This window comes from Telmatherina bonti (assembly GCF_933228915.1).
Source record: "Telmatherina bonti genome assembly, chromosome: 16".
In the NCBI taxonomy this organism is placed as follows: domain Eukaryota; kingdom Metazoa; phylum Chordata; class Actinopteri; order Atheriniformes; family Telmatherinidae; genus Telmatherina; species Telmatherina bonti.
In genome coordinates this window covers 19,843,889-19,867,729 of record NC_136614.1, presented here as the reverse complement: position 1 = coordinate 19,867,729, position 23,841 = coordinate 19,843,889, and the positions used below count along the sequence as shown (strand labels likewise).

General features: G+C 41.7%; 1 protein-coding gene across 1 annotated transcript in view; it reads right to left on the bottom strand.

The window, feature by feature from the left end:
- The window catches only part of syne1a (spectrin repeat containing, nuclear envelope 1a), a gene marked incomplete at its 5' end in the record, with an annotated part of 122,127 nt that overhangs the window by 11,947 nt on the left and 86,339 nt on the right, over positions 1-23,841 (bottom strand). Inside the window, 39 exons of the mRNA XM_079255095.1 lie at positions 610-776; positions 869-1,027; positions 1,906-2,061; positions 3,170-3,295; positions 4,957-5,151; positions 5,345-5,579; positions 5,673-5,767; positions 5,850-5,997; positions 6,597-6,751; positions 6,854-7,000; positions 7,111-7,293; positions 8,100-8,304; positions 8,423-8,556; positions 8,648-8,818; positions 8,899-9,054; positions 9,141-9,296; positions 9,415-9,591; positions 9,683-9,832; positions 9,947-10,129; positions 10,236-10,368; positions 10,506-10,702; positions 10,838-10,969; positions 11,068-11,241; positions 11,341-11,541; positions 12,279-12,398; positions 12,505-12,606; positions 12,719-12,934; positions 13,138-13,311; positions 13,429-13,557; positions 13,686-13,830; positions 14,298-14,398; positions 14,544-14,675; positions 15,359-15,550; positions 17,055-17,228; positions 17,328-17,516; positions 17,977-18,138; positions 18,419-18,532; positions 19,930-20,070; positions 22,196-22,426. Coding sequence (XP_079111221.1) covers positions 610-776; positions 869-1,027; positions 1,906-2,061; positions 3,170-3,295; positions 4,957-5,151; positions 5,345-5,579; positions 5,673-5,767; positions 5,850-5,997; positions 6,597-6,751; positions 6,854-7,000; positions 7,111-7,293; positions 8,100-8,304; positions 8,423-8,556; positions 8,648-8,818; positions 8,899-9,054; positions 9,141-9,296; positions 9,415-9,591; positions 9,683-9,832; positions 9,947-10,129; positions 10,236-10,368; positions 10,506-10,702; positions 10,838-10,969; positions 11,068-11,241; positions 11,341-11,541; positions 12,279-12,398; positions 12,505-12,606; positions 12,719-12,934; positions 13,138-13,311; positions 13,429-13,557; positions 13,686-13,830; positions 14,298-14,398; positions 14,544-14,675; positions 15,359-15,550; positions 17,055-17,228; positions 17,328-17,516; positions 17,977-18,138; positions 18,419-18,532; positions 19,930-20,070; positions 22,196-22,426 — 6,257 coding nt within the window. The remainder of the gene's footprint in view (positions 1-609; positions 777-868; positions 1,028-1,905; positions 2,062-3,169; positions 3,296-4,956; positions 5,152-5,344; positions 5,580-5,672; positions 5,768-5,849; positions 5,998-6,596; positions 6,752-6,853; positions 7,001-7,110; positions 7,294-8,099; positions 8,305-8,422; positions 8,557-8,647; positions 8,819-8,898; positions 9,055-9,140; positions 9,297-9,414; positions 9,592-9,682; positions 9,833-9,946; positions 10,130-10,235; positions 10,369-10,505; positions 10,703-10,837; positions 10,970-11,067; positions 11,242-11,340; positions 11,542-12,278; positions 12,399-12,504; positions 12,607-12,718; positions 12,935-13,137; positions 13,312-13,428; positions 13,558-13,685; positions 13,831-14,297; positions 14,399-14,543; positions 14,676-15,358; positions 15,551-17,054; positions 17,229-17,327; positions 17,517-17,976; positions 18,139-18,418; positions 18,533-19,929; positions 20,071-22,195; positions 22,427-23,841) is intronic.

Below are 23,841 nucleotides of genomic sequence, written 5' to 3'. Positions count from 1 at the left end.
TTTTTCACTCGACCAAAACAAGAAATTCTTCTGTTTTTAGTAAAGGGAGGATGCAGCTGTCTGCATGAGGTCAGAAACATTTCTCCCCTTATTTCCTCCTTCAATACAGTCCCAGATGGCGACAGCCAGAGGACAGCCAGAGGACAGCAGCTGGAATAGTGGAATGAAAAAAGATTAATCTTTTCTGTGGTTTTTTCCATCCAAATGGGAGCATAAATAGTGTGAATCCTATGAACCTGCAACAGTTTCAAAGTGCATTTTGGAGGAACTTAAGCTCCAACTTTGGTGGGTGAGTGCAAAAAGATTCAGAGAGTCGAAGAGAAATAAGGACTGTCAGTGTGCAGCTCCACAGAGTGGATGTCCAGTGGAAAGAAAACAGCTGCAGCAAGCTTAGATGTCTCAGCAGCAGTGCACTTTTACCTGTCGCAGTATTTCTTTTTAGACATAACTTTATTCTTTTAACTGAGTATCATCATATTCTCTGCTAATTAAAATCTTGTTCATTTGACACATTTTCAGATCTTTGGCCTTGTCTGCCAACATGCCTGTACATTTTGTGAAAGACAACACCAACTAATAATCTCCTCACAGGATTTCTTGTTCACCCACCTAGCTGCGATGAGGTCCAGCAGGTGCTGCCAGCGCTCGCTGACTTTGTTGAGTTTATGCTGAATCTCGGCCGCCTTGCTGTCTTGGCTGGCCCTGGCAAGGCGCTCGCCCATCACCTGCAGCTGCTGTTTGTTCTCCTGAGCTACACTGATCTCCTCTTGGTAGTCCTGGCGAAGAAACACAGAGCAGGTTAATGCAGGGAGGTGTCTGATAAACATTGTCTTACATCTTCTATGGCAAGACCATTTGCTAAAATTACCTTACGCAGCTTTTCAATCATCTCTTCAATACTGATGTCGCCATTCTGAGAGACTTTGCTCTCCATCTGCGTGAGCCACTCACACAGTTCCTTGTTCTTCTCATTGAAAACGGCCCACTCATTCAGCTTCTCACTCACCTGCTGCCTGCGCAGGGAAAGCTGAGGAGACAAAAGGAGGAGACAGGGTGACTTTTGGACAGAAGACACGAGGTAAAAACAAAGCATCAGAGGGAGAATAATAAAAGGAAGTGGTGTAATAGCTACAAAAACCTGAAAGAACATAAGGTCGATTAGTGGAAGATAAAATCAGCAACTCAGCTATTAACCAGAATGCACTAAATTCCTTCTTCATTATCCAACAACCAATTCCTGCAACTCCACAGGCTCACAATACCAACTGGTTCTGTTTTATATGCCGTCTTCACCATGAATATGGGACGTTAGCACAGCTGCACTCTTACTCTGTCGAGTACAACACAGTTATTAACACTTTACCGCCTTTAAAAATTTATTCTACATAAAGATATGCCGATATTATGTGGTTTTGGGTGTTTCATAGAATATCTACATGTTTCCTGTCTTTTCAAGGCCGCTTCCAAGGCCCACTCTGCTGATTGATCAAACACTTTTAGATCGACACTTCATTATATTATTCACTGGTCAGGCATAACACAAAGTGAATCACTGCCTGTAATGTTACACAGTGATTGATATACATCACAGAAAAACCATTTTCAATTAACTGTTTTGAGGGTAGAGTCTCTAAAGGACAGAATAATTTCTTCTGGTGAAAATTTTAACTTTGCAGATGATAGTTATGCAGAAAAAAAATCTATTTAACACAGTTAAGGAAACAGAAATGTAAAAATCATAAATTCAGAAAAGATATTTTTACTATCCATCTCTTATGGATGCCTATTCTAACTTGAATGCAGTAAAGTCAGGAGACTGAGAAGACACAAGCATTGGTAAGTCTAAAAATACTCAGAAAACACTACCCGGTGAAAACTGTAGGCATGTGTATTGTGTGTATTCACCTGGTGGCAGATCTCCTCCCACTGGCGCTGTAGCAGCTGGAGGCGCTCCTGTAGTACTGTGATGTCATCTGTAGTGACCACGCCCCCCAAGGAATTCCTCAGCTTGATCAAGGAATTATGATCTTCGGTCCAGCCTTCCACGCTGTTCTCCAGCTCCTGCATCCATAGCAAAAAAAAAAAATGTAGAGACAGAAACCAGTCTGCTGGGAGGGATTTACTCTCTTATAACAAGCAGCCTCTGACATAACATGCAAGAAACCAACACAGCTACTGAGGCTGAGTGCAGCTGCTACAAAACTAGAAATGGCAGCAAAATGCAAACAAAAAAAGACAGATAGCCGATTGCAAGTATCCAGTAGCGCCTTCTCAAAATAGAAAAAAAATCCTGCAGTTTATAAGATTAAAACCATTAAATTCAAGGTTAAAAGCAGCATAAAGCAAAAGAGGCTTCTAACCTTGCATCTCCTCCTTCGTCACTGTGACGACTCTACTGTGGTGTAATCATTTGTGGAACCAGAGAGCGTCTCCATTATGCAACACGCACACACAAGCACATACACACAAATACACCCCCACGGCAAACAGGGATGTGCTCTCGCTTTGTCATGTGCATGCAGTCTCTCTCTCTCTCTCCTTCTCCCTCCCCACCCCCTCTCTCCTCAGCTGATGCTATGTGCAGCTACACTCAGTCCTCCTCCTCCTCCCTGCTCCTCTTCCTCCCTGAGGAGCTGAAGACGTGCTATGCATGCATGAATGCAGTCTTGCAATGGTTAAAATGAGCTGGACGTTGCAAAAATGTTTTGGTTTTTTTGGGGTTTTTTTTTTGGGGAGGTGCACAAAAATTAGAAGATTTATCATGAAACAAATGAAGAAAACAGAATACCAACATCCATCATCCTCGTAACAGTTTAAGGATAACTTATACACCAGACAGGTGTATACCATCCAATCATCCAAAATACTAGACAAGCAAGGTCACACAACAGCAAACACATGGATAAAAATGATCTGCCTCTTTATCTGTTTGTCCTAACAATGAGATTAGAGGCAATGTGAGGACAAGTCTGAGTCTTTGGATGTGTGTGTGTGTGTGTGGGTATGTGGTGTGTGTGAAAAAGAGAAACAAAGCAACACAGTGAGCTTGTGTTGTAATGATTAAAAAAAAGTAAATGAAGGAGAATGCAAAAAAATACACAAAATATGAAAAGAATGATACATTTTAATTGTTTTTAAATGTGTGTGTGTGTGTGTGTGTGGTTCTCACCTTGCATCTGATTTGCTCTGAGTGAAGCTCCTCATGATGATCAGGCAGCGGCACGGACAACTTCTTCTTAAAGGCCCTCAGCTTTTCCAGTGACAGATCTATGCCTTTCTCACATTGCTCCCAGTTCTACCCACATCCACGCACGCGCGCGCGCGCACACACACACACACACACACACACACACACACACACACACACACACACACACACACACACACACAGTAGGAATTAGAGCAGAAAACACACTTACACACAGAGTGCAGGCCTTCTCATACACAGAGAAGTTGCTATAAATTATTCCTGCTGCAGTAGCAGCATCATGAGCAGAATCCACAATTAAACGACATGCCTTGATACGGATGAAGTCGACACAAGAGATGAGAAACCACCATGAAAGAGTGACACAGCATAAATCCAGCAGCCAAAGAAGATAATTACAAGAGCTCAAATGGAAAAGACAGAAGTTCAACTCCAAGAGGAGAGGATTAGTTATTTTTAGCATCTGGTCACCCTCCAGTTCAGCATAAAACATCAGGTGAAAAATGAATTTCCTCACAAGACACTATGATACAATGACAACTTGCAGGGTTTAAATCACATCATAGTCATGTCTCTGACTGCCTCGAGTGTTTCATGCACTCAAACTGTTCTACTTTATTGTCTGCATACAGAGATGCTTTGCTATTTAATGGGGGGCCCAGAAGATTGCACCGTCTCTATATTTCACCTCTTGAGGTGCAATGTTACATTATTAATGCCATAACCTGGTTTAGCTGTCCTACATGTACAACCACTGGGCTCATTAGAGGCTCAGAGGGACCAATGCCCTTCAGCACCCTTCATAGCACCTCTGCACTGCGGCGTGTTGGATACACGGCTTAGCCTGCAACATCTGTGCTCAGGCAAAAGCTTTCCCACAAAATGTCTAATAATCAAGCCCTATTTGATAAGCCTTAAATACTATCACTAAGAAGTACTGAGCTTAATAAATATTTTTTCTTTTCACAAATTCATACAAGAAAGGAAACCTTGGATAGAAGAGAAAGTAAAAATAAGAATAAAGCAAATATAGATAATGCATCATTTAACTTGAAAGCATAAAAAAAAAAAAAGCAGAATCAAGGAAAACAATGGTTTTGGAAGCACCTTTGGGTCTTTTTAAGTGATTTTTCAATGTGGTATTTTGATCTTTCAGGTGTACTTTTTTAATGCAGGAATACTGGTTCAGAAATTTTAAAAATTGTAACCTGGCAAGTTATTATCCTTAGGTAGATGCAGAGCTAATACCCAAATGTATGGCAGCAGCAAGCCAACAGACACCCAAACAAGCACTTTCATATGCAGTTCAAGCTTTTGAAACAAGAGTATGAGTTCAAACAGCTTCTTCAACTATATTGCAGCTGAATAAATATTAAAAAGTGACACACAGTTGTTTTTTTCTTATTTGGGAAATATGGCCCATGATATAGTCTGTGAACGTGGTCACCATGCAATTTTTTCACATGGTCTGCTGTTTATAAACTAAAAATCTGCAATACTTAGAAATCAAAATTTAAATTGAATTGGAACCAAAAACAAAAAAAAAGAAAACTGGGAAAAATCTAATCATGAGAAAAGTGTATTGTTCCAGCCCGAGCAAATAGCCTACTAAAAATGATCAAAGGCCCTCTCCAGCATGTTTTTTGTAGGCTAATTGCTCTTGCAAGATTTTTTTTCACTTCAAGCAAAAGTCCTACATTAAGTAAAAACTAAGCAGAATAAAGCTTTATATAAATCGGAAGTCGAACCTTAAGCAAGCCATGCAGCTCCCTCCTCTGCTTGTCCAAGCACAGATGGGAGTGCCTCCATCTCTCCTGAATCTCCATGAGCTCAGTTTGCAGAGTGGACTCAGCGCTGGCATCAGCTGACAGAAGCAGACTCCTGCCGGCCTCTATGGTCAGGATGTAGACTCCTTGCTGCCTCTGAAGCACTCGCTCCCTCAGCTGGAGAAGCAGGGACAGAGACAGAGGACATAGTGGATTAATGGGACTCTAAGGTTGGAGATACGATGGGGGTTTATCACAACAGGGTTCACATTTGTTTGGTGGTATCTAGTCCAGTTAGCAGTCCAAAGAATGAGTGTCAGTATTACAAGCTAATCCACTTTAAAAGGTCTTGTATTTTGCTTAAACTGACCTGTATCTGCCCTAATAGGTTTCGGGCCCACTGCAGTGCTACTGGTTCTCCTGGCTGAATCATGTCTGGATCATGAGTCACTTCCTGTAGCCATCGTCTGAGCTTCTCTGCCAGCTCCTGGTAGTTCTGCCACTGGTGGACCAGACTATCAATGATGCCTCTCCGCTGCTGGGCGCGCCTCACAACACATTGCCACTGATTGCTCAGCAAAGCCAGATTGAGACTAAAGTCATCACTGTTGCTGCAAAGAGTCAGAACAGGATGTTAGATTCTCACAGCTGCATACAAAGGCAAATGAATTAAATAGGATTGTGTTTGTGGTGTTAACCTTTCATTCACTTGTCCCTGGTCCAAAAACTGATGCCCATCACTGATGATGGAGTAAAGAATCTGCTGTCTGCTGAAGATCTCTGCCTGGAACAGCTGCAAGTATACATATATGAATAAACACTGCAGACAGATAAGAACTACAAGCATAAATGCAGACACAGAGTAGTTTTCTGACCTCATGATCTCTCTGCTGCTCCAAAAGACTCTGGTAGTTGCCAGAGATTTCAGCCGCCAGCTTCTGTTCAGTCTGAGAGAGAAAATCCATCCAAGACTCACACTTCTGGAGGAAACTCTGCTGCTGGAGCAACACCGACTGCAGTTTACTGGAGACAGACAGACAACCATTATTAGAAATGTTCTCTTCTCCCTAAAACAAGACTTTAGTAATGATTTCTAAACTTAAAGGTGGAGTATGTAAGACTTTCAATATTTTCAAAATAAATTAACTAAAAAAATAACTAGAATCATAATTAGGTAGTTTTTTTAAACATGTAGGTTCCAGTCTGTCCATATTTGATGTGTTATTAAATTACACGTTTAATTAATGACAAAGACCCTTCTTAAATGTTTGCCTAGCAGTAAAAAAAAAAGTGCTTTTTGTCATTTGTCATTAATTAAACTTGTAATTTAATAACGCATCAAATATGGACAGACTGGAACCTACATGTTCAAAAAACTATCTAATTATGATTCTAGTTATTTTATTAGTTAATTTATTTAGAAATATTGAAAATCTTACTAACTCCACCTTTAAGCTTTGGAAATCAATTATCATCCCTAATATTGTGTACATAATTTTTTTTTTTTTTTTTTTTTTTTTTTAGTAACAATAATATGATCAAACAAAATATGTCTGATTATATTCTCATAATACCAGCAAAAATGTTGCAGTGCTTCTACATGCAGTTTGACAGTGAGTTACCTGAACCTCTCAGTGAGGTGAGCAGTGTGGGAGGCCCAGGCTCTGTTGAGATTTTGAAGCCGTTTAACATCCCTGTCACTGACTGGCAGCCGGTACACCATGTCATTAACACGCTCCAGGTCTGGAGACAGACTGCTCAGCTTCAGCAAGTGTACCTGGAGAAAACATTACAACACTTTTGGTGGAGCTGTCGAAAGGAACACACATGAAATCAAAGAATTAAAATGACCGCTAACTGTTTGTTGCACTGTTTGTACCTTGAGTTTTTCTATACGTGTCTGCACCACTGTGAGCTCAGGTGAACCTGCTGAATCAGCCTCTCTCAGCACCTCCTCAGCCTCCTGAGCCTTGAAGATCAGCATTTCCAGCTGCTCTCTGAAGCCCTCACAGGCCTGAGATCCAGACTAAAAACAGGCAGACACAAAGTGAATTGAATGGTAAAGGCTTACCAACACATGTCTCTCATATTTTACATTGTACCGATAGTATACTTGAACTATCCCTGCTATTATACCTGCAGTATGTCTTGCTGCCTCTGAAGGGCGTGTCTAAGTGCTGCTAAGCGATGAGTGAGTGCCAGGTGGTCAGACTGGAGGGATGCCAAAGAGGAGGCGTCGATTTGGCTCCTCAGCTGCTCTCCCAATGCTTCCAGCTGCTGGAGGGACTGTTGCACCGAGTCTTGGTCAATGAGGCAGTCCTGTCATAACATCAGCAGAATGGTTCACAGAATGTCTGCAGAAACAGCAGCTGCACCAAGAGTTCGTAGCAAACATCCTCTCACATTAAAGTTTGTGTCAAAGCATTTCCTGGATTTAAAAGGGATTTGTTTGAGGTACTCTTTAAACTGAGGAGATATGAACAAAATTTAAAAAACTTTAAATATTTTATTATTTAATTAAATATTTTTTCAAAACAAGAAATTCTTTGGATTTTTTTTACATTGTTTTTTTTTACATTGTAGTTTAAATCCAACATATAACTGTGATATGGAGGCAGAAAGATTCAATTGTTGCCAAGACAGTAAACAAATAGTGAGTTTTTGATGAGCAACAAAGATGGCGACAGTCTTAAACAGCTCATGCAACGGCAGGGAATTCTTCATCACTTTGTCTGGCAACAGTGTGCATCAGTGGTCCCCAGCCAAAATAACCGCTTACAGTATTAAGACCGTGTGTCTTTAGTCATTATGGTCCGACACGCCCAGCGTGACACCGGAGGACCCCTGTAGTGTAAATCAGGGGCCTGTCTTTCCCTTTGGAGTCTCCCTCTAAAAAGGCTTTTGTTAAACTGAGCTGTGAGTTTACATTCAGCCACACAAAAGGATTGGGTGCAATTTGGTATTCAGCAGCAGGGATGGAAGCTTTGTGAGCCCTCACAGCAAGCTGACAAGCAGTTTAGGAGTGTATTTCCAATTCCTTAGAGAAGAAACAATCTCCTGGACAGTCACAGAAAACGTAGACGGAGTAAGAATCCAGCACTAGACCTTTTCTCATCTTTACTCACATTGCAGTCTTTTATCCAGACACTGCTCTCCTCCTCTGTGATTTCCCTGTCAGTCGCACTCCTTAGCAGGCGATCAGCACGATCTTCCTGCTTCTGAACTGCTGCCACACACTGGCTGTACACGGATCTGTAACGCTGCCACAGCCCCAGCAAGGCCTTGCTGCTCCGTAGCTGCTCGGAAATCTGCTCCAGTAGATGATTCCACCTGCAGCAGAGAATAAGGAAGAGATTTTATAAAGAGATCAGCTAGATGGATGGTTTACATTAAAGGTTAAAAAATCACCATTTAAAGTCAGTCAGAGAGATGTTTGTGCTATTGTTACCTAATGTTAACGTCCCTGAGAGCCCTGTTAAGTGTCTCAGCCACAGAAGGGTGACATTCAGTCAACAGCTGGTGAGTCACAGAGCCAAACTTTCTCAGACTGCTTTCCTGTTTGTCCATCTCCTCCTGCAAGTTCTGTACGATACAGACATGCACATAAGATGATTTTCTTGCCGGGATGCAGCCCTTTGCCAAAAGCAAAATGTTTAGTTTCTGCATTCCTCACCTCCAGATTCTCCACCTGCTGCTGCACAGCCTCTAAAGACCCATTAAGAAGGTAAAGCCTGGACACAGAATACCTCCCCTCCATCAGGTAACCATTAATCTCCTCCGAAGCTCGCCGATACAACGTCCACTGCTCCAACACTGACCGCAGGCTAACCTTCATCTGACTTATCTGGTGGGAAAGGTGTAAAATGTTATGTATATGTGGGAAAATACAGAAATAAACTCACATAAACAATATGAGAAGCTCACCATGTGGTCCAAATGAGCCCAGGATTGGTTCAGTCCTTTAAGGGTTTCCTTTACAACAGAGCAGGCTGCACCTTTCTTATCTTTGATCAAAGCATTTCCTCTTTCCTCTGCTTTTTCTAGATCCTTTTCTTTTTCCTTCACTAGTTCTTCTAACTCCTGTGAAAACACCAAAATGTGTCAATGCTGATCTGAAACAAAAAGTTGAATTGTATTTGTTATGAGTAGGTCTGCAGTCTACATACCTGACAGTCTTTTAGTGCATTCTGCACTGACGCTACATCCTCTATCCTGTGTCTCTTCTTCAGTTTCTCTTCCTGCAACGTGAGCCAGGTTTTCAGTGCCTGCACGCCATTCTCATGCTCTAACCAACCTTCTACAACTCCTTCCAAAAGCTGAATCTGAAACAAAGAGACACACAAAAAAAAAAAAAAAATTCAGGACCATTTAACAACTCTGACACGCCATGCAAAGAGCAGAACAGAATAACCCATTGCTACAGTTAGAAGATTGCTGTACCTTTTCAGCAATGAGCCCTTGTAATATTTGCCACCTTCTGTTCATAGCTCCCAACTTTTCTGCAAAGTCGGTTTTGTCACTTCGCTTTCCCTCCACATCCTGACTGCTGATCTGCAGCACTGACTGGTTTACAAAGTCTACAGTCAACTGCTTACAGGTCAGATCTATGCGGAAACCCTGCGGCATAAAGATGAGTCATCGTCAGGCTGTCATGGATAGTGACATAATAAATAAAAAGAAGAGTGGTGTAGAGTGGATTTTTTTGTACCTTATACTTCTGCAAGAAGTTCTGGACCACCTCTGAGCCTACAGCTCCCATGATCTTGTCCTGGTCTTCCTCTATAATGTTTTCCATGAGTGAGATCCAGCTCATCAATTCTGCGATGGCATGCCGTGATGCCAGCTTCTCCATTTGCAACTATGGAAAGAGAGAAGAAGGTTTCCTACTGTACAGCTTCATTATCTTAATGACGTTAAACAAATTTAAGCACAAAATCTCTTTAATAAAGTTTAACACCAGCTGTTCTCAGACCTGGTGCAGTTTCTCTTGAACAACGGGGATCCGAGTCAGCAGCTCAGCCCACTGAGTATCGACTTGTCCAAGCGCCATCCTCAGACTAGCGGTGTCGACTCTTTTCAGTCGCAGGAGCTGGTTGCCTGTGCTCAGCACAGACGAACGCAAGGATGACTTAGCATCCACCTCCTTTGAGAATTCCTGTAAGACACAGCAGCATCAAAGAGGTATTTAACCATTCATCAGACTTGTCAGAGTTCAAAGGTAAGTTGTAAAATTGTTGTGCTGGTTTAAAAACCAAACTGACTAGAAAGGCACAGAGGTGGTCTCTGACGGTCTCCAGCTCCTGGGGGACTGTCACTGACTGGGTCGTCCAGAACTCCAGTCTGTCCAGAGCCGACTGCAGCCAGCTGCTCAACTCTGCTGACTCACTCTGGTACCTTTAATATTCAACCACACGTGGCAAAAGCGAGGAAAGATTAAGAGGAATCCTTAAATATCGATTAGGTTTTAAGTGAGACAAGTGGACAAAACCAACACGATTGTCTCAAAGAGCTGCACAAACACACAACCAGACCTGCTCCAGTGTTTGAGTGTCGAGTCGAGACGGTGAAGCTCCTTGTTGACTTTAGTGGTGGAGGACAGCCAGTGTTCTCCCAGCTGTGTCAGCTGGTTCTCCAGGTCAGAGCAGCTAACAGACAAAAGGAGCCTCCTGCCTTCCTCCAGAACCTGGTACAGCTGGGGCTGATGCTCTGTCAGACTGGCTTTCAGATGCTACAGGCAAGTAAGAAATGGAAACCATGAATGGATTGATGAAAAAGAAAAATTCTCTATTTGGTTTTAAGGTAGCTGGTCTTGCATGGATGAATCTCTGAGTATGGATAAGCTAGTTGGTTTAAAGATGCTTACCTGGTAGAGACTGATCCTTTCAATAAGTCTTTCTTCTGTCTCCTCAACCAGACCCACAGTGGGAATGCTACACTCCACAGCCTCCAACTGTCTACACAGAGCTTGATAGTCTTCCACAAACCTGCTCCAAGACTGACATAAACAAGGAGTAAACCTTGTTATTAATGATTTTTTTCTTACAAAGAGCTTCATTCAGTTACTTAGGAACTAACGTGAACTATGTTTCTTACCTCCAAAATTCCCTCCAGCTCCACTCCTCTCCTGTGAGCCTGTTTGAGCACATTGTGGGCTGAAACCATGGTTCCCTCCAGGGCTTGGCTTTCCCTCTGTGCCACCAGACTGGACACTTTACTGTAAAATGTCTGGGTGAGGATCATATGACATTCCAGGCCTTGGAAAAACTTCTGTATTTGAGAAGAACAATTATAAAGCATGTTAGACAGAAAACAAAACAACAACAAAAATTACTCTGCACTAGTCTGAAAAATACACTTTATCCTTACTTTGTGTTTGTCCAGCAGCATCTGGACCTCTATGACTGAAGCCACTGTCATCTTTTGGTCAGCAGCCATCTTGTCCTTTGCGGTATCCACCAGGTCGTTGAGGTCACGGAGGGCAGCTTCATACTGAGCCTTCAGGGACAAGCCGTGGTTCAGACTGCTTCGTCTAGAGCCCACCATGAGCACCAGTTCCTCATAAACATCCTAAAAAGATCCAGAAATGGGTCATAAGAATATAATTTATTTCTGTCTGGTCAATAGGCTACCCCACAAGAAGCTTCGTCTGCAATGGGGCGGGGATCACTGCGAGTGGCCGTGTCTATGCTTTATGTGCAATGACCTCATTTATTTCATACTTAACAAGAAACTTCGTCCACGGCAGGGTGGGTTGTGCACGCACTGGGTTCGTGTGTTTAAATGCCACATCTTGTAAAACTTTTGTACTTTCTCATCACCTCAATCGGTTGTTTAAACAATCCGTTTAAGCTGCATCCTGCAAAAATGCAGAAGCGTAAACTGTCCGCTTCACGTTTCTCCCTTTTAACCACGCCCATCCCAAATGTTTGACCAATCACACGATACTTCTCGGAGCCCCACGTGAAGAAAGTTCTGCCAGCCCGATGTGTCAAAAACTGTCTTCAACCTCATCCACAAGAACAACATGGCATCATTTTCTTCTCCTCTCACAGAGTATTCTATTCTATTCTATTCTATTCTATTCTATTCTATTCTACAGTCATTTAGCAGACACTTTTATCCAAAGCGACTTACAATGAGAGTGAGAACAACACAAGCACGAAATCAAACAGTAGAGGACATCATAGGAAGGTGCTGGTGGACTGCTGGGGTCAAGTTGGACGCCAGGACGAGTATGTAGCAGGCTTTACGGCGCTGGCGTTTTATGAATTTGTGAGATTCACAAGAAGGAAAATTGATGTTACCTGCAGCTTGAGCAGCTCCTGGTTGGAGGTTTGGTCTGATTGGAATCCCTCTGCTCTGTTTTTCAGCTCAGTCATTCTCTGCTCAAACTCTCTCAGGCTTTCCTCCACCTCAGACAGCGTCTCCAAAGGACAAAATACTTTCAATTAAAAGCTCTTTGTAGAAGCATCTTACTGTTCTCAACCAAACATTTTATTCCTACATAAAGGCAGCATGCTGAGAAGATACCTCTAACTGTTTGCATGCAGGTCTGTCTGCTGTCCCAGACATCTTCTCCAGCAGCTGATGTTTACTTTCAGTCAAGGCTGTGAACACCATCCTCAGCTCATTCTGAAAGCAATAAAATAAACACTTTAAAGTCCAGGTGCAGGCAGCCATGTTCTTCAAGAAGATGCATCAGAATTACAGCTTGTTCAGATTTAGATGTTCTGGTAATAATGACCTGAAAAGATAAGTGTTCCTGCAGTCTGTCCCTCATTCTGTCACAGTGTTGCTCCAGAGTAGAGTCCAGGAGGCTCATCCTCTCCTGCAAGCCATCAAGCGCATCTTCCATCAGGGTGTGCTCTTCTCCTCCACACAGCCGCCCTGCTCCTCCTCCCAGCAGGTCTCTGCACTGGTTTACCTCTCTGGTTATCTCCTTCAGCTGTTTATACAAAGCCTGAAAAGGTAGAAGATATCAAGCTTGTTCAGTTTGGGAAGTTTGTCCAGTAGAACATCTGCTAATCTACATTACTGTTTCCAAACCACCCTCTGTTAGCAGCTGCTGTTTGTTTTGTATTAACAAAACAGGAATTATGCAGTATTTAATTACTCCTGTGTGTCTATGAGTGACCTAAACTGATTGTATTTGTATATTTCTACCTCTAGATTTGTGAGTTGAGTCTCTGTGTCCTCAGACAGAAGCACAGGGCCGGAGAGCAGATGATTCTCTGCAGCATCTAACCAGGACGAGGCTGCTGATACTGCGGCATACAGGTCCTGCTGGATTGTCGTCCCTCCATAAGAAGCTGCAATCTTACTGCTGCTGCCTGCTGTCTGTTAGGCGGGCAAAGTTATATGTAGTCAAGGCACTGAAGGTTGTCAGTAAGAAAGCATGACATTTTTGTAACAGCAAAAATTTAAAAAAAAAAAAGAAAAAAATGAATAAATTACTTCTTCATTTATTCTTTCCAGAGTCTGGCTGCAGGCCTCAAACAGTGCTCTGGGAGAGCAGGAGCCCTGGCTGGTGGACTCGCCCCTGATCACCAAACTAGGACTGGACAGACGTGAGCGGTGAAGGACCTGCACATAAACACGTGTGGAAAAAAAACCCCATCGGATCAGGACAGGCTAAATGAAACATTGACTCAAAACATCTCATTTCTATCACAGTAAATAAAAATCAACAGTGTGCAGCGCAGCATGCATACCGGGCTCAGCTGGTCTTGTGAGGTGAGAGAGAGCTGCAACTTTGTGTTTTGATCTTTATTAAGGTTTTCCCACTTTTGTCTCAGCTGGTCCTGAGGAGAATAAGTTTCAGACTCCAGTAACACCCCACCAGGGATGGTCACATCACTGGGGGAAGGAGGGAGGGAAACAGCTTTGTTAGAGACAAATATTTCTCTCCAGCAACATATGGTGATGCTTGAAATCCAAACGTAAGAAATGACAACAACAACAAAAAAAGACAAATAATTACATTTTCAAGGACTGAATAAAAAAAAGAAGAATATATAATAAATACATATTTAATTTGAAACTGACAGAGTTCCAAAATTACTCTTATTGCTGCCAGCAAGACAAGATAATGGATAAACCTCCAATTAATCAGAAATATAACTCATTGAAGCTTTGCCATGACTTCTCATTTTTCAGACAAGGGATATAGAGCCTGAATCAAGCATTAATAAGAAACTAATTAATCATGTCTATTCATTAACTCTGAGTCTAAACCAAATCAACAGAATTTTCCATGGAGACTGATAACAGTACAGTAAATGCTAGAGATTACTGCTTTTGGTACAGATAAAGATTTAACGTACCTGTCCCCGTTCGGTGTGCTCTGTTGGCTGAATAACTCCTCTCCTACGCTGGCCACAGACTGAAGCAGCTTCCTCTGCTCAGCCACTTGTTCCTGCAGTTCCTATAAAATACACGACTTTGGTCAGATTTATTCATAGAAGCATCCACTTAAAATTTAATTTCATAAGAGATTCAGTTTTTATATTATGAAATGATTATATCATGATTCTACTACATTATATTAAATAAGTTCAGATTAATCTTACTCTCTGTCGAAGCATGTTGTCGTGGTGCTGCTGTGTGCGCGTTGAGCGGGCTTGGGACAGCCAGTCTTGGACATTTGGACTCTGAGACAGAGATGAGTCTGGATCACTGTCCTCTTGCTCCTGCAATGAACCCTGAAAGACAAACCAGATGTTAGGGTTACTGGTTCACATAAAAACAAATCCATTCAGCTGTAACTGCTGTTAATGCTACGGCCAGCGGCAACCCTACTACCAAAGTTATGTAAATGTATTGGTAAGGAATGATCAGTGCATGCTTTTCTGTGCAATTTTAAAAAATAAAAACCTTTCGAGTAGATACTGCAATCACTGTTACAAACTAGAAAAAAACCACTTATTTTCTAATTAATCAGGGAGAGATTTATTGTTTTTGGTTAGGAAATGTTTAAGTAAGCAAAGTGCATTTTGGAGGACAACAGCTCTTGCAACTGTCTTTGGAGGGACATTTCTGTGAAAGTTTTGAAGAAATGTTTTTTTTTCTCCTCAAATGGACATGAAGCACAAAGTGAAGAGGTTTTGGTGTGCCATCAGAAACACACCTGATGGGCTGCATTTAGTGTTTGCATGTGATGAGTTAGCATCCTTTTGTCTGCTGTCTGAGGCCCACTGTGAGAAAGAGGCTGTTGTTGTTCCATAGTCTAAAACAGTGGAGTTTTATGAAAAGCCATGAATAACCTTTAGTACTTTTTGCACAATACTGCCATTGATGCTGTAACGCAGTCCAACATCAGGCAGTAAAGCACAGAAAAAAGCACCCAGAAGTAGGACAAGTAAAGACAGATGATTACTGATCTCACCTGTATGTCAACCTGTTTGTCCTGAAGCATCTGCTGCAGCTCTAATAGGCTGTCTTTCAGAGAGCGCAGTTTGAGGGTGAGCTGCTCCGCCTCTTCCTTGGTTTCAGCACGGCCCTCCAATAGCAAGCTCTCGCTGTGGACGGATAGCTCGGATAGGTACGACACCTTCTGCTCAATCTCAAACAGCATGTTCTGAAAACACAAGAGTTACACAAAATATTTACTTGTGACCTTTGTTTTTAGGAATTTTAGATAAAAATTATGTTTTTATCTCATTTCCAAGAGATAAGTTTTCTTTTTCTGCACCAAAAGCAGAAGTTCCCCATTTTTTTCTTTGTGTGTATTTTTAGACTGAAACAAGTTCAAGATATGTGGGAAATGTTACAGGAGAGTATAAAATCTGAGCATAAGTTGGGACTTAACAAAACTGTATGGGTGAGCAGCAAATGATGGCATGCTATGCTTAAGTGGTGTTTAACCTGCTTTCATAGAGTGGATTTTCTTATTGTCTTTGATAGATAATAAGGATATTTAAAACTAAACTGCACAATTTAATGTAATTGACCATTTATATCAGAAGCGATAGTCCTGTTCTAATGTAGAAACGGTGTTCTTTCAATAAAATACATATTTATTATTATTTAACCACTCCAAATTTCATATCATGGATGTCCTATCTTGTAACATCCAGAAACTTGCCCTTCCAGTGGCTCTAAGACAAATCTCCAGATCTTCACCTTTAGACATTTTTACCCCCCAAAGATGACGCTCTGCAAAAGCCAGACCTTTGGACCTTCAGAGCTCCTCAGGAGGTATAATCAGCTTACTGTAACCCAGCTGCTAAAAACACCCCTCTATATTTTTAATTTCCTTTTTACTAAGCATTAGATCTAACCCTGTTGTTGCTGCTGAGTAAATTTAATCAGTTTGTTCTCATCAATTATAAATCTACAACCTAAAATCTACAGCATCAATATTTAGGATTTAATTTCAATGAAGAAATGAAAAAAATTAAGTTAAACTGAGCTGAAAGACGTATGTAGTGATGAAATGTAATTAGTAACCATGTGGGTATTTCCCCCAGAGACCGAGCCGAGATAATGTCAAACTACAATAAATATGGTCAACCAAATTTGAAGGGCATACATTATGGCTCTAGAAATACACAGCCATATCCCAATTACTCCACAGACAAAGGTGTTGTTACCATGGAAACAGTGCGTGCTGAATCAACACTTAGGGTGACAGCACACCGTTTAAGTACAGTTTAAGACATAGAGTCAGCTTCATTCTATGAAAAAGGCGGTTTATTGAACAGTTAAGAATAATATTCTGCCTTGTTTTCATGTTCTCTCATATTCAGTGACAGCTCTGCTATTTTTTTCATGATTTTTGGATATTTGAATTTTATATGCACCTAAACTAGTTTGGTATTAGCAGTTTCATCCCAAGAGAATCAATCCAAGAAAAGGTGCTTTTCAAGAACAATGACTTGGCCAGGTACCTACTTTTAGTCTTTTATAGTTTTCTCAAAACAAAACAGACTGGAGAAGAAATAAGAACTGCATTTTAAAGGGAAGCTGAGAGACTATTTCTTGGTGCAAATAGTTTCTGTAAGCCTTAACAAACCAAGTAAAATATTCTTCATGGAGCCAGACATTGAAGTTTGTGACTGGAGCAGGAATGTAAATCTGACCTGACAGTCGATAAGCTGCTCCTCCATGTCCATGTCTTCATTTTGAGGCTGAAGTGCAGAGCTGAGGGTGGCTCGAGTGCTGAGCAGCCAGTGGTCAAGCTCCTCTGCCTCGCTGTGGTAACGCTGCAGTGCCTGCTCCTGCCGTTGCTCCTCCAGCTGCTCACTCAGTTTCTCCTGTAGTGGCCAATACAATGTTACATGTTAGGTTTTCAGGTAAAATGACAAGATTTATTGAAGCACCATCTGATAATTAGGAAGTCTTCTTGCATTCACCTCCAGCAGCTGCCGTTTCCCAGAAGCCTTCATGCGAATGGTGGCCATCCTTTCTCCCAGCACGGTGAGAGTGGACTGGAGGGCCAATTGGTCACCAGCGTCCCCATCACTGTCTGCCAGTTCTTCAGAGAAACATGTTTGTAGCTCCCCAATTTCATCCTGTAGCATCAGGACTTCATCCATCAGAGCCTGTAAATATAGAGGTAAGAAATATGTGAGAGTCAGGGAAAAAAAAAAAGAACAAAAATATTAATAAACAATAAGCGAGAGCGTAATTAGAGTTACTGCAGAAATGATGTGTCCAAACTGCCTGATAGCAGTGCTACAGAGAGGAACTGTCTCAGCCCTAGCTGTGATGTTGGCATAGCAACGGAGAACTGTGCCGACCAGTCTGTGCAACCATTGCACAGCCTAGTGCAACATCAACCCCCTCAATCATTCTCTGTTTTCACACAGTTGTCTTCTTTCTTTCCTTTGTGTCCTCACAAATGCTGACTCTGGTCTGCTTTCCAAACAAAACCACATGGATTCTCAAACTGCTTTCACAATCATTATCTGAGCTGCAGCCTGCTCCTGCATCACTTTAACTCATGCACAAACACAACTTCCCAAGTATTTACAGAACTTCAGTGCCACTGTTCTCTCTAACCTGGTGTGCAGCCATTTGGCTCTCGGGGGTTTTGTTGGGCTCCAGGCCCTCACTGAGTGTCCCTTCAATGGACTCCATCTTTGTGGAAATGGACTGGAGGGACTCCTGATAGTGCTGCTGCCGCTCCAGAGCCTCATAAAGGCTCTTCTGCTTCTCACTGATCTGTAGTGAGAGAAAAAGGAAAAAAAAATCAGGCTTTTAGAGTCCACCACGGTTTGGTACTACTACACTCTTACAACATAATGAATCTCAAAGTTTAACCACCATTTAGCTGTGAATTTAGCTGAACTTCAACACATAAAAAAAAAAAAAAACCCACAGATTCCCTGAATGGTTATCCATGTCTACAACTGTTTTTGGTAAAGCTAAGCTTGTAATATTAAGAAATACTGATGTGTAATGTTACTCCATTGAGCTGAAGGAAGGTGATGATCTGGCGTACCACATTCTTTAGTGTTTCCCAGGATCTCTGGAGGTCATCCAAGTTAGCAGCACTGCTTTCCATCGATGGGTCGTACAGCTCCTGGAGAGGAGCTCGACTTAGTGCACCTCGACCCTGTTTCACAATGAAAGAGTGTGGCCAAAATATTCTTGCTGCATTGTTTTGACATTCAATGTTCCTCAGTCCGTACGGTTCATTCTGCGAGAGTCATGTGCAGCCCAAATTTTGAATGAAGGGTTTTACAGACAAACTACCTCTGAAACTGAAAGTTTGTCCCCATGATCCTGAGGCAAATATCCCTGGGGTCAGAATGACCTCAAAGGTAAAATGTATTAGTCATAATGGAGGATAATAGGAAGGTTAAACCACCACATGTGGGTTATAGTTGATGTACACAAAATGCTGTACATGCTTAGATCTTACAAAAAACAAAAAACAAAAAAACCTAATCCCACTAGTTGCTGCGAATAGATATGTAATTCATTATCCCTGTTATGAATATGTGATTCATTCATTATTGCTGAATCATGTTACCCACCAACTCAAGGACTGTAAGCTTCCACATCAAGACCTACTGTACAACAGAGGAAGTAAATCAGCTGTAGCCGGCTCCTGCTAAGGGCTCAACAGATGACATTACATCCACAACATTCTCCTTCTGGCACTTTCTAATATCCACCAAGCCTCGCCATTGACCTTCTTAGCGTTTCCTCTTCTAGCCAACAAGCTAAATAACACTTCACAAAACGCCAATATGGATGACAACTTAATAATAGAGTGCTTCTGTCGCACTGCTGCATCATTTTAGCTTCAAGTTTACATATAAGCTCATGTTATCTTAGTTCACACCACGACAAATAAAGTCTCTTTGCCAAAGTAAATATGCAACAGAAGAAAGCAGGGACAGCACGGCAAATCTCAAACTGTTTGAACCCCATATTATGTTGGTAGTGGAAGGCAATGCCTAATGGCTGTATGGGAAGGATGCGACGGGATGCAGGACAGACATAAAATGTCCATCTTAACAAGTAAGCAGCAGAATCAGTATTATTAAAGGCTATCCTGAAACACAGCTGGATAATGGAACAAAACTGAAGTCACTAACTTAAATATTTAATATCTTGACAGTAAATGAATAATTAATAGCCTATCTCTGCAAGTTATTTGGTACAATCATATTTTGGAGACACAGTCATTGATTGCAGCTGGAAATTAGCTCAGAGAGCAACAAAGCATCTTTTCCTCTGTTACCAATGCCACTGTGCATGATCCCTGATCAATAAACCAAACAAATAAACAGTCATTTGCTTTAGAAAATAGAAAAATATTTTAGCCATTACAAACATCTAAATACTCATGAGGACTTGTTAAAATGGACATTTTTTAATTTGTCATCTCAAAGTGGTGATTTTTGATCACATTAAAATTTTCTGGTGTAGGATGAGACACAGATGGTGGAAGCAACGGAAGCTGGGCAGACTGGAGATTACCAGGGGTGGGATTTGCAGTACCTGGTTAAGAGGAGTATCAGCGTTAGCCCCCGGAGAGGGGGAGCGGCAGGCAGGGGGAGAGGAGACCTCACTGTTGGTGCCCTCCTCCCCTGACTCCTCTGTCACCGGGGAGAGGAGTGTGTGGCAGCGGCCGGCTGTCATCTGACCAAATATGCACCGCACACCAAAATGAACATATCAAAGAAGCAGGCGGGAAGGGAAGAAACAGGAAAAGGACCAAATATAAGAACAGGCAGATAAAAAGGAGTGAGGGGTCAGACGGGGGGAAAAAAATGAAGAGGGACAAGAAAAGAGAGCATAAAATTAATGGAGGAGAGCCAGTTAGGCAGTAAAGAGTACACAGATCCCTGATTATTCAGATGGTGAGTAATCAAATATCGAGAGGAGACGGATTAGATCACATTACTGGTATTGATATCAAACACTGCAGCACTTTTGTGATAGCACAGCATTTAGGATGCAGAAGTTAGTGTTACGTTGCTCTGTGGGAGCAAAAGGCTGGATACCAGATTCCATCGAAAATGTCAGAGGATACATCAGGGCAAAGGAATGGTCCTCACCCAGAAGCTGATAATGCACTAGCAGCACACACTCACACACTGTAGTTGCATAAAAACAGTAACCTAACTTTCATTACAGATATAAGTACTATGCATGTGGGGTACTATACATCCCTCATGTTGCATTTTATCATCTATCCAACAGTTTTTCAATTAAACAATCCTCTAACAATAAAGTATAATATGAATGGTGGGTTGGTGTCTAATGGAAATCATCAACAATGATCAACAATGTTGAGGTTTGAATTTAATCGGGAACAGATAAAACATAGCTCCACTAACACAGACTGGGAATAAGCAGCTGTCCTTGAAGCAGCACAGTTGTCAGCAAGCCTGCATGCTTCAGCAAAGAGGCAGAGCTGAAATGTGAGCCAAGCTACACTGGGCTGCTTTTTGGCAGTTCATGCACAACTCAGCCTACTGACTCAGGACCTTGTTACATTCGAAGGATTTTTTCCCGGGCTTTATGATGCAACACAAGGCAACAAGAAGCATGAGCACACAAGAATTTTCAGTGTTTTTGTAAAGTCTAATATACTAAAACTGAACATTATGGAAACAAATAAAATAGTACATGCAACCATGTCCATTGACAAGTACTAAGCATTGTATGCAACTCATTTGTCATCACCAATAATAGACATGCAAACACATACACATGCAGTCATATCCTGTTTCCTGGGCTTTAGAGACAAAACAAACCACTAACAACTGCAGCAGGGCAAGGAAGCAAAGGGAAATTTGCTTCAGAAAATGGATGACAGAGAAGAAGTAGTGACTTATGTGCACACACATGACAAAAATGATTATGATCCTCAGGATTACAGGACTGGTGACTGAATGACAGGATGACAGGCTGAACAATTCAGGCTAATTGCAAGCAAAGAGAAGTGACCAAAGCAAGGTATCAGTGCAGCCAGAGAGAGAAAAGGCTGCCAAAAAAGCAACACTAGAGGCAAAAAGATTATATGGAGGAAAAAATGTTTTGGTTCATTTTTATGCAATGCAAAGCTTGTCTAAAAAGTACAGAAAGCAGATAGATTAGAAAATAAACAGTGTTCTGAACCTTTTTCAGTGCTGTGTAAAAATCTCACAGAAATCTCACAAGTTTTATTACTATCAGAGAGAAGCTTAAGTGGTACAACAACAGAAACAATCCTAAACCTAAAGCCAAACTCATAAACTATTTTCATTGACGAGAAGGGTAAGGAGTTTTACAACAGATGGCAAACCCCCTAAAGATGCCTGATCTCAACATGATCAGTCAGTCTGGGATTACCTAAATACACAAAACCAACTGAGACATCCTAAATCCACACTGGAGTTGTAGCAAATTCTTAAATATTTGAGGAAGCTCATCAAAAAACTATATTCAATTTGCCGATTTAAAGCAGAGATCTGTTTTTATTGAAGTTATTATAGAAAAGATCCTGACTTTATGTAAAGAGCATTTTGCAAAAAATAGTAAAGATGCATTCAAGAAAATAAGGATAATTTAATTCTACAACATATTTTAAACCCCAATAACAGCTGTTATTATCACATGTCACTGATCTGGGTATAACTACAGTATACAGAATGCAGTAAGACACAGTATACTTTTTATAGACCTCTACACACACTGACAGACACACAGTCATGCAATGTCCACGTACTGTGTTACTATGAAACTCTGTATGTCCAAATAAGAAGTCTTTCCCACTTACCATAACAACAGAGGGGTGTGCTGGAAGCTGCTTGTTGGCAGCTGAGGTAGTGTTTGCAATAGCACCAGACAGCTCCTCATCACTCAGTTCCTCTATACCATCTGAGAGGCCCTCCACCTCGCTGACCGTCAACAGCATGGTGGCATGTTTGGCCTTCACAGTCAGCATCTTACACTTGGAGTGGAGCGAGGCGATCTGTTCCTGGTAGCCACGGATCTTCTGGGCCAGCTCCTGTCAAAACATCCCAGAAAGAGAAGAGACCACCACCCCCGGGATCAGGAGAGTGTGGTTCAGTCCACAAGTGAAGATAAATAGTTCCTGGTTAAATAAGGATCCTGAGAAAAAAAAAAAAAGGGGTGGTTGAGCTGGATCAGTGCTGAATGTGAAGCCGGTGTGAGGGGGTTAAATGGAGCAGACGCATTCTCTTCCCTCCCCGATCTCTGGCATTTAGCTTCACAGTGTGTAAGTGTAGAAAGAGAATAGCTCTGCCTCACTCTCTCTTTTTCCCTCTCTGCATTTCTCCTCTGTATCTCCAGGCCAATCAGAGCAGCTCAGAGGCGGGTGACTCAGATCAGCGGTGAAGCTAACAGACAGGATGTTTGGTTGAGACTGAGACCTTCACAGAAATAGTTCAAAATCCCTCAGACACTCCCTCTTGTACACATACATAAATGGCAGGCAACAACAGGAAGTGATCTCACTGCCTTTCCCCCCGCCCCCTTCCTCTGCTCCCTGCTTCCTATCTCCATTAATCCTCTGAGCAGATTCCTTTTAACAAAAGAGAGCTGTAAGGAGAGAAGGAGTGCTTAGGGAGGGGGAATGACAGACCGAGTGTCAAATTACAACCAGCAGGCCAAATTCAGCTCCTCCTCCTCCCCCCTCCTTGACTCCCTCTGTCCCGCAGATGGTCAATGCACTGATAATCAGGTCATGTGACTAAAGGGGCCGGTGGAGTTGCAGCTATCTCAGATTAGAGATCAAACTCAGATATAAACACGCTGTCATGCAAAGTCACTTTGCTGCAACAAACAGAGTGCAGTAATAAGAAAATATCTGCACACAGCGGAGATAACATGCTCCATGTCGGGGGCCATGCATATGAGGAGATTTTATCTGTTTGTCTGCAGGACTCTGCCCCCCCTCCTCCATCTCAATCTTTTTCCCCGCATGAGAGATCAGAAACATTTACTCAGCAAAGTGAAACTGGGAATGAAACCACAGCTTGAACTGTTCAGGTGAAAGACATCTAACTGTACTATCGAGCTACACACATTAGTTACATGTAGCATCAGATAAAGGAGGAATATGTGAGAACTTGGCATCACAACAAGATAATTTCTAATCTGTTTTATGCTGGACTTCCTTTATTAAAGCAACATTTAATTAATGTTTTAATTAAAAGGACTCACTGGGTAAAATCTAAATTGAACAAAACAACAACATTGACTCTTTCCGTTCCTATAATTACCGAACGACTCTGGTGAAGGTTGCTTAAAAATACAAGACAGTATTCTCTTTTCCACAACTTCTCTTTTTGCTTGTAGACTGAAACTTAGTACAGGAAACATACATATGTATGCTATGATGACTCAAGTTCTCTACTTCTTCCTCTTGACTCTTTGATGTTAACAAACCTCATTAGGAAA